Source organism: Cyrtonyx montezumae, unplaced genomic scaffold, assembly GCF_038088225.1.
Source record: "Cyrtonyx montezumae isolate F1298 unplaced genomic scaffold, pur_monq_1.0 scaffold_0, whole genome shotgun sequence".
In the NCBI taxonomy this organism is placed as follows: Eukaryota; Metazoa; Chordata; class Aves; order Galliformes; family Odontophoridae; genus Cyrtonyx; species Cyrtonyx montezumae.
The window spans coordinates 25,895,359-25,905,678 of NW_027071824.1; the positions used below are offsets into that span (position 1 = coordinate 25,895,359).

The 10,320-nt window shown below is 45.9% G+C and overlaps 1 protein-coding gene across 1 annotated transcript; it reads right to left on the reverse strand.

Annotated features, from left to right (window-relative positions):
• Positions 1-753: 753 nt before the first annotated feature.
• Positions 754-10,012, reverse strand: CCSAP (centriole, cilia and spindle associated protein). The gene is made up of 3 exons (XM_065730296.1): positions 9,703-10,012; positions 4,064-4,419; positions 754-1,972 (listed from the first exon to the last, which is right to left on the reverse strand). The coding sequence occupies exons 1-3, from the start codon at positions 9,977-9,979 to the stop codon at positions 1,799-1,801; spliced, it is 807 nt and encodes a 268-aa protein (XP_065586368.1). The 5' UTR covers positions 9,980-10,012; the 3' UTR covers positions 754-1,798.
• Between the last annotated feature and the right edge of the window lie 308 nt (positions 10,013-10,320).

The window sequence follows — 10,320 nt, forward strand, 5'->3', positions numbered from 1 at the left end:
GAGATGCTGTTGTGAAATTTTAGAAATATCTAAACTGTTGACTTGTTGAGAAATTGGAATAGTCATTGGATAAGACATACGTAATTATACTTTGCTTTCCCCAATTTAAAAGGGCAGGATCTCTGACAGGTAGGCCTGAACATGAGCTGTTTGGATTTTTAAAGTTTTATGCTTGAAAATCAGGTTATAATTACACAGACTCTAAAACATCTTAGTAAAGGTTTCATTAATCTTAAAGGATGTAATAACTAAGTTTAGAAGGCAACAGTACTTGTTCTTCCCACAATTACTTTCTTTAAGAGCTACAGTCAGACTTCGCTAAGCATTTCAGCTGTCCCTGTTGCAACAGGGGTTCTAGTCCTGCTTACTCACTGGGATTGTGGAGTGAGGCACAGACCAGCTCAGGCTTCTGCTGTGCAAGTGTAAGTGCGCTTCCTGTGAGAAACTGTCTACACTGCAAAAAGCAAGTTTCAAAACTGTTAAAGTAAGGGAACCAACACACGTAACTAACACAGCACATCTGAACAAAACTTTGAAGCTCATAACCATAGTTATCTGCCTAAAGCTTAATTGTCAAACAAATCATTCACAGCAGCTTGAGTTTTAAAAACACCAAGGGTTTGACATGTACATGAAAGGCCTGCAAAGTGAAAGCGTTCAAACTCCACTATGTACTTTACTGGAGGATACCTCTCCTTCCTCCCCAACACTCATCCACCTCACTGAAGAGTTAGTTATGCACTGCCTTTTTGCAGAAGGCTGAGGCTCCACTACTTCATCTAAATTTCATCAAAAATGATTGAAGGTAAAAATCTCTAATAGTACAGTCATACAATACCACCAAATGGAATACCTATTGCAGTCTAACCCCACTGAGCACAGATAGATATAAGTAATAAAAATAGACTTCACTAAACAGAAGCCAGCCTGCTCTGATAAACCAACATTTACGTGATTAAGCACAGAATAAGTGTAACTGCAAGCTCAGTACAGTGGTGCCAAGTTGATACTTGTAGAACAAGCAGCTGCTTTTTGAGCAGCAGCTATCAGATCGTGATTGTCTTTATCAGTTATTCAGTGCAACAGGCACAGCAACTGCAAAATAATTCTGTGGCTGTTTCTTGCTCTGAAAATTAGTACTTTATTACCATAACCTCAGAAGCAGCAAGGAAAATTAAGTATCAGCAGATTTACTAATCAACTTTTTTTAAAATTATTTTTAAGAAAAAGCTTCTGTGTACAGACAAAACTTGGCATTTGTCTGTCCAAAGCATCTACACCTAATAGTGCTGCTTACCACACCTACACTCTCCTGTTGCCTGATTTAATATGTTTCTTTTGGTAGCAGTATTGACTCAATATAAATGCAAAGGCACCTCCGTCATACTCTTAAAATTCTCCCTCCCAACACCAGCTCCCTGTGGTTTGGAGGACTTGATCTTTTAAAATAAAGGGGAAACAAACAGATTATTCGTAACCAAGATGAATGTATTTGTCTTGTTTGCTAGTACACAGAGCCCCCCCCCCCTTCAAAACAAATCAATTGAAACTCATGAGAAAGATTCCCAAAAGGGAAGTGTTTAAAAATTTGGGTAGCTATATCTAAAAGCTTCTTCAAATGTTATGGCTCCAAGTAGACACCCCACTGTGAGGTAGGTAGCCGAGATAAAAATACTTTTAACAAATATTTTAACAGCTGGAAACTCCCTATAAAAACCTTGCATAAGTAGTTTGGTTCCTTGCACCAGTGTCCTGATATGCATAACTTTTTATGAAGATGCCTAAGTTGAATCCAAATTCACCGAGCTCTTGCTGAGTAGCATCGCATATACTCTGTCATCCAAGGGTTATCTGGTGGGGAAGGCTTTATCCTCCAAGCTTTCTCTGCTTCTGCTGATCGTACTCGCCTCTGAGAAAGTTTCCTTTTCTCCACTTGTCTCCGGTTCTTGGCCCGTAGAGCAGATTCGTGAATCTAAAAGAGCAGAGTTAGTATTACAAGCAGGAAAATGGGCTAGGAACCCCACAGCAAAGTCAAGGGTCACTCCTGCTTCCTTCCTACCCCCATTGAGAAGAAACAGGTTGCTAGCAAGATAACTTCTTCTGGAATTTGCACCACTATCCAAAAGTTACGTGCTTTTCTATTAAAAAAAAAAATGCCTCAAATTCTGTTCTGCATTACTTTTCCCATTCTGTGCTGCTAAGTGTCAAAATATGCAAAATGTCTTAATCTTACCCTGGCATCTATAACTCTAATTTCTCCACTCATAATGTATAGTATAGAATTCTTAATCATCCTTCAGTATGCTCAGGCATCCCTTAAAATGTAAGCCCATTAGTATGATCAGTCCTTAGACTCCTTATAAGACACTGAAGAGCTTCTTGATCTTCAAAATACACTGCAGGAATACATGTTTTTGTATTTAGAAATGATATCATTTCCCAAGTTTAGTCTGAAGAGCCAGCTTCTAAATTTGCAAAGTTCCATCCCAAGATTTAAAAATCTCCCATCTCAGATGAGAGTAGCAACTTCGAAGCATTCAAGAAAGGTGACTTAGCAAGGCAGAAAGTAGTCCTTCCTTACAGATGTGTCCCTAGTGACAGTGCTTATATAACTGGAAGCATTTCAGAGAAGTCATCCATTCACTACAATCTGGAGACTTGATCTTTAGAGTTCTATAACTTTCTTTCTACTACAAAAAACAGTAAGTCTTTCAAAGTATCAGCATCTCTTCTCAGGTTAGGCATCAACATCTGTTACGCTTCAGCAAAGCATCAGTCTGCCATTACCACCACTGACCTAAGCTTATTGATCCAGTTAACAGCACTGCTCTTAATTGTGAAAGAATTGCTCTTTCACAGCCCAGCACTGCCTCGTGTTTATATACCTGCCTGCTTTGGGATGCTTGGTACTAACTGCCTGCTGCTTTTCTCTTGTTCACAATGCAGAAATACATTTATAGAGCAGCCAGTTTTGCAGTTAGCACTGAAACAGCCAGAAACGAGAGACAAACATTAATCAGAATTAAAACTAATACTTTTAAGTATTAGTTGATTGTGGAGAGTTCAGAACAGATTAACAGTTAAAAGTTACTCAAGTTGGACATGCCAAACATCTTTAGTATTAAATGAAAAGTTACAGCAATAAATCTAATGACAATATTGTACTGTCAGACCTATCAACAGTCAAAGTATACTTTCCTGCTTTCCTCTGCTTCTCCCTCCATACCTAACGCAAGTTCTTGACCGCCATATGGAGATGTTAACTTCAGTTTCAAATACATTAGCAAGAACCACAGGTCACAGCTCTTCCCCTGAAGCACACTGTACTAGAAAATGTTGATACCTGCCACAACCAGTATGAACGCACATAACCAGTACTCAGTCTAGAAGTGGCATCAGTCATGTTTCATCCCATACCTTCCTTTTCTTGTACTGATCATCACAGCTGCGGGCAGATGAAGCCTCTGAATTTTCTAGAGGTAGAAGGGTTCTTCACATTCAGTACTCCACTGTATGCTTGTAGCTGCAGGAGCGTAACATGGCAACTACTCGTGCCGACGAGAAGAAAAGCCATTTCTGTCTCATCAAAACAACTGTTTTCTGGTATTTCCAAGACAACACTCTACAGACTGCACTGGATACAGTGGAAAACTGCCTGTCTCCAGGAAACAGTTTAGCAGCACATAGTAAGATTCTACAGCATGCATAACTAGGTCTCTAACCCAAAGATGGTTTTGATACTTTGAAGGCCTTTTCACACACAAAAACCCCACTGCCTAAAAGGGCTGTCTGAAGGAACTCATGTACAGTCTCAATCACAACCAAACCCGGAAGAATGACACCCATTCAAAGGACTGAGTGGAATAAGCCCCTAGCATCATTCTGGCACAACTGCAAGCTAGTATTTGACCATCAATACAGCAAAACACAGAGGCTGTTCAAGTCTTTACAGTTTCCCATGTGATCACAAATAAAAGCACCCCTGAGAAGTTTTCTCTTGATACTAGCAGTGTCCTTTCCAGGCACTGTGTCAGTTCTCACTCAAACAGAAGCTTCTACTTACTTCATTCACTGAAGCAGAAGCACAGACATTGTGAGTTTTCTGGTTTCCAGTACCTGTCTGTCTTTCTCCCCACCCATAAAGAGCAAATGGATGTTTACTCTCCTTTGGGGCATCTGTCTTTTGAGGACTTTTGGCTGATCTTCGATCATTACAACTGGACAAGGCACTTCGGCTTGGACGTCGTCCTGTACGGCTGGTTTTGTCTGCTTCCTTCGTGGAAGTTTTGTCTGCTTCCTTCGTGGAAGTTTTGTCTGCTTCCTTCGTGGAAGTTTTGTCTGCTTCCTTCGTGGAAGTACGTTCTACAGTTTTTTCTTGCTCTTCCTTCTGATGCTTTTCTTGATCCTGGCTTTCTTTTTCTGAAAAAAAAAAAGTTCTGCTTTAAGTTTCAGTGACATGTTTATGTTTGATCTACACAGCCTGTCTTGATACATCAAGAAAGCTGCAGTTTTCCTTTTTTTTTTTTTCCTTAGAAAGAAGTCACTAATTCCTTGGCATTAGATGCATGCCTTGCTTAAATGCTTTCACTCCTTAGTGATGATATTTCCAAGCCTATCCCCTATACATCAGCTGCCACATTTAAACACACCTTTCACTGGTGAGGCTACAGGTGCCTAATAGCTCCAAGCAGTACTGTACGTGCAGTATGACTGTTTGCAGTGCTCTCCTGTCTTCACTGTTTCATCCTTCCATCTTTCAGACAGCAAGCAGATGGACTGCTGAGAAGAAGGTACATGCTGACTGCCAGCCAGAGAATAAATCCCTCATATTATAAGCTCTGACTGAAAGAAGAGAGTGATTCCTTTCAGACTCAGTGATTATCCATGCAGACACCATGACTGTTTGTCTACAGAGGAAAGGGAAGTATGAATCAAAGATTCATGAAGTGATAGACATCACCCTCACTATATGTCTTGTGAAGTAGGCTTTAAGTATCACACTGCAGGCCGTGCTACCCTAGACTTGTTTCCCCATATATAGTTCTTGCTTTTCCAGTAACAGGCTGTCATCAGCCCCCCTTGCTACTGATGATATGGTCAACACAACCAAAGCCATTTAATAAAGCAAACACACATTAGCTGCACATAGCAGTCCACAAATAAGCGTTCTCCTTTCAAGTGTCCACCTCTGGGCATCAGATGCTGCCCTTCACTGGCCAACCAGTGATACTGAAGCTGCTCACCAAAGCTAGCTGAACATGTGGCTTTTCTGCCATACCATCTGTTCCTGGCTGTGGTAGGGACCAGTTGCAGGCTACCCATGTTCCAAGTCACACTTCCAGCCACCAGTATACACTACTGGTTATGGAAAGATTCCTCCACTGGTGTTGAATGAAATAATCTAGTTTAAGGCTTGCCTACATATTGCAGTGATGACCGTCAATAACAACAAATTTTGAACTGACATTAAAAGCAGGAGGACTTGCCCATCCCTGTGACACAACAGGGATCATTCATGCTGATTGCTTTGACTTAGCAAATCACCCTCACGCATCAGCAATCTGACACTGCATTAGTTTCATTACGGCATCCACCCAGCTCTGCCAGAATGGACACTACCTACCTAGCACACTGATTACCAATCCAGTAATGCTTTTACTCTCACCCCTGCAGCACAGAGGTACTCCCTTGCAAAACCATATTATCCACAAGTTTCTCTACATTGCCTGCTCCTAAGAGAGGACTGGCTAGTTCCTCCTTCTGCATACAAGAGACCGTATCAGAAGGAGGCGCTGTTTGAGTGCTGCAGTGATATTTCAGAACATAAGACACTGGAGGGGGGGCATACTGTTGTGAAGTCTGATAGCAGTGCTTTTACTTTGGTATGCCAGGTCTTGCCTGTAAGGAAGAACTGCATCTTCCATCTCTACAGGAGAACAGAGCAATGCTGATTGTTGGCAGGATGGAGATGGCATTTAGAGCCTTCAAAGTAAAGCAAAGTGGAGGGTCTCCACAGTTGCACTGATAGCCTAGCTTTAAGTTATTACTTCAAGGCAGCAGACAAGCCTGGATGCAGCTCACTCAGATATGGTCCCAGCTGGTGCAGAAATGACGAAGCCAGCTTGTCCCAAAATAGCTATAAAAGCACATGAGTAAGTGGCATGCAGTATCTTGCACAGTCTTGCAGTAAATTCTGTATACCAGAGTATACTTTGGCACCTTATGTGCATCTGCTATTAGAGCAGGTATTTTAATGAACCTATTCCCACAATTCACATATATAAAACTCAGAAGGTACAAGGTGGATGCCTTTAACAGCCAATTAAATTTTATATCCAAGCTATTTTGCTAGGCACTCCTTGCAGCAAGCCAGAAAAGCAGCAGCTGATAGCAAGAAAGGAATCAAACCCAGCTACTCAGGAAGCCCAACTATCAGCAACACCTACTATCTCCTTCTCCCACAGCGTGCCAGCTCAGGCAGGCACTGCTAAATGCATGCTGTGAATAGAACAGGAAACTCAACTGACTGGCTGCAGCATTACAGGGATTAGCCAGCATAGGGAAAAAGCCAGGAACGTTTAAAAACCGCATCGTGGATGCTAAACAGAGCACACTGGGCAGGAGGGGATTAAGTGCTTAGCAGCAGAACAAGGCTGCCAGACCCACCCAGCATGGCCATAGAAAGCTCCTGCCCAGAAGAGGTCACTTAAGTCCTCCTGCATCACCCAACTTACATAATAGCTCCCCTCCAGTGGCTCCCAGAGAGCTGATGGTGCTTCTCCCCCCCCATCTAAAGCTCAGCATGCTCTACCAGGCTGATGGGACCCCCACATCAAAGGCTCTGCTGACTTGCTGGAGGTACCAACATCCTTCTGATCAGACCCACAAGTCCAAGAGATCAGCACACTTTCTTTACATAGAGGCATTTACCCCTTACTACGTCAGGTTCGGAAGCATTCTGTCATAAAGCAGGAAACACAAGGTCAGCACTGCCCCCAGCCATCTTGAGAGCTGCCCCGTTCAAACAACACTGAAGCCAGTTCCCAGAACAGGTGCCACACAAGCAGTCTCCTACACACCATAGTAGCTTAAAAACAAACTTCTCCCAACTGGGCAGTTCTCCCTCTTTGTGCCTCTGGAAGAGGGGCATGAACTGACTACAGCTGGGCGGAAAGTCATTACTATTTACTACAGCTGAAACAGGCTGCAACAGCACTGCTTGAAGATCAGTCTTACATAAGACCCTGGCACAATATTTGAGTGACCAGCAACAAAGCAGTTGAGTTGATTAGATTTGCCCACTAACAAAAGTTGTGTCTCTTGACAGCAAAACCTGTTCCACCCCAGAAGACACTGAAGTATCCTTGGATCACCGTAAATCCCAAAACTGGCACTGTTAGTGTTTTCCTCCACCATAAGCTACTCCTCCCTGAGTAGCTCAGCCAGCAAATACACCTACAACAGCATGACAGATCAGGGAACAAGTCTGAAACTGGGTCTTCTACCCAGATGCACTAATCCAGTCTATTGTGTGGCAACTGTTTTGACATCGTAGCTGTCATTTAAGACCTCTATAAAAGTGCTGAAGGCAAAAAAAGTCACAGTAATGCTGGAAAGATGGCCTAACCCTGGATGTGTGTGCAACAGTATAATTTCACAAGCAACAGGTTTGCTTGTAGTACTGCTGCCAAGAGCTCCTGTCATTCACTTCCCAGCCCATGGGGTTGACAGCTTTGAGTATGCGTCAACTAGACCAGTTGATCTAGGTCAAGATTTTATTTGGATCATGTGTAAAGCATATCACGCCAGAACATGTTCTACAGAGCAGTCCCCCCCAACAGTGTTGCAAGTGAAAGGCTGGAAGGAATTAAACCAAAGCTGCCACTCAGCGCACCTTAATATCTCTCAGATACACCTTAGACATTAGATACAGCAAGGAAATGTGCTTGTTCTGTTTGCCATTTCAGGGGTTTGTGCTCATAGTAATTTAGAGCAACACCAGGAAACCTCAAAGACAAAGTGCAAAATAATAAAATCAGCTTTGTCTTTGCATGGCAGAAGCTTTTATAAACTGCTGTCAGTGCTCCTTCATGGATCAGAGCTAAGTAAAGAGCAGGTCATTGTTGTTGCTTTTTTCAGAATAAAAACACTGCATGTTTGGTTTCAAGCAACGTTACTGCTGGCCAAGCATACTCAGCCACAAACTCTTAGCAGAAATCTGGCTCCCTCCAGAAGAGAGGGAAGCAGCAGTAGCCAGGTAACAACCCAACCAGGATGCTGCAGCACGTGAGTGCGATGTCAGATTCAGAAGACAAAAGACATCACTGACATTAGCACATTAGCTGCCCCCACAGCATCTCAGTGTCATTAAGTCTTCCCAGGAAAAAAAAAAAAGCAGTCAAATAATGAAAGATTCACGGGGGGCGGATTGTATGTTATAGCCTCTGTGCTTTTTAATTAGGAAGTCACTAAAAAGAAAGTACACCTTTATAATTGCTTAATACTGAGTCGCTTGCTTTCTGACTGTACAGTAAGCTGTACATCAATGTACAATTTCCACTTAATCCAGCTGACAAAGCTGAACTGCTTTCAGACCTTTTGCTAAAGCTTTGAAAATGCCTGCAGAAAGATTATTCATCCTAAGTCACTCTGCAGAGACACAAAGATTAGGTATATGTTTTTCTCCAGTTGTAAATGGGAAGAACCTCAGAAATCAGGTCCATGAACCTTACCACTGCTGCCTCAAGCCTCTGAGTTGGTCAGGTCAGTACTGCTGGCTAGGATAAGCTAAGGTGAAGAAGAGACTGGCGTATGCCAGATCCACAGTCACACACACCATTGCTGGCTGCAGAATATCTCCATAAGAGCATATCTACAACTAACAAGCTTTTACCAGCTGCTAAAGCAAACCTAAGTGGAATTGAGCTACCATGGAACTCCAGCCTGGTCCCTTAGCAGTGAAGCTGCTGCCATCACCACTTGGTTTTGGAGGGATGGAGTGCCTTGCCCTGGCAGCCAGCAGCTGTGCACATCTCCAGCTCCTTCAAGCCCAAACAGACCTGGTCTTTAAGAGCATCCCTAAGCACTGCTGATGCCTCGGCGTGTTCTCCCAGCACTGAGTAGCTGTGTTTTAGCTCAGCAGCATTTTGGTAGGCACGTGACAGCCGGGTAACACACAGGCCCACGACTACAGCTCTACACTTGCTCAGGGCTGCAAACCCAGGACCACAGAGCTCGGCTGTCATTAGGGGCCCAGCGTTGGGTCCGGGGAAGCAGTGCCATTACGTGCCAGCCACCGGCACACAGCCCGGCTCGGTGCCGCCGCTTTCACCACGGAACCTACTTATATAACAGCAGGAATGCGCTGCTCCCATGGCAACCGTTTACATAAGCGGCTGTGACTCAGGATGAGTTACCACGACGCGGTTTTTTAAAGGGTCGCCGGCAGAGGCGGCCCCGCAGCCCGCCCGGCAGCACGGGAAGCCCTACTTAGCACGGCCCTCCGCGCAGCCGGAACAACGGCCGCCTCTCAGCGCCCCGGGCCCCCGAGGTCCCGCATCCTCAGCTAACGGACCAGCATCCCCCCCGAGCTCCTCCCGCGCAATATCCCCGCCCGATATGCCCTATATAAAGCCGCACGCAGCCCCGGCCGCGCCTTCCCAGGGATGCGCGCGGCCATCCCCGCCGCCATCCCCGTCCTACCGGGGCCAGCCTGTCCCGCCTCCGCCGCCTCCTCGTCCTGCGCGGGCGGAGGGCTGCCCGCCGCCGGCGGCGATGAGGACCCGGCGGTGCTGCCGCTGCCGCCGGCGCTGTCCTGCTCCCACCCGTCCCACAGCCAGGGCCGGTGCGCCTGCTCCAGGAGGCGGCGGCTGAGTCGGTATCGCAGCAGCTCCAGGTAGCAGGCGCCGCACGACTCCCACTTTGGCTCCTTGAAGCGCTTCATGTACTCCGTCTTCACGCGCCGCGCCGGCACCACCATGGCGGAACCGTGGAGCCGAACGGAACACGACGGCGACACCACCGCGTAGCGCTCCGAGCAAGGCCGAGCTCGCCCCTCCCGCTGCAACGTTTAAATCCAAACACCAGCGCCCGGCCCCGCCCCGCCCACCGCGACAATCGCGGCGCGAAGCCGGCCCCGCCCCCCACCCCACCCCACCTCCGATCGTCCCACCTCGGGGCGGCGACAGCGCCACCCAGCGGCGGGGCGAGCGCCGGGCTGTGAAGCGGGACGGCGCCCCGCTCCGACGCAGGGGGGCACTGGCGGCTTTCGGGAGTGCGGCGGGAAGCGCCGCTGCTTCTAGCCGGCAGCTCTGGGGAGCG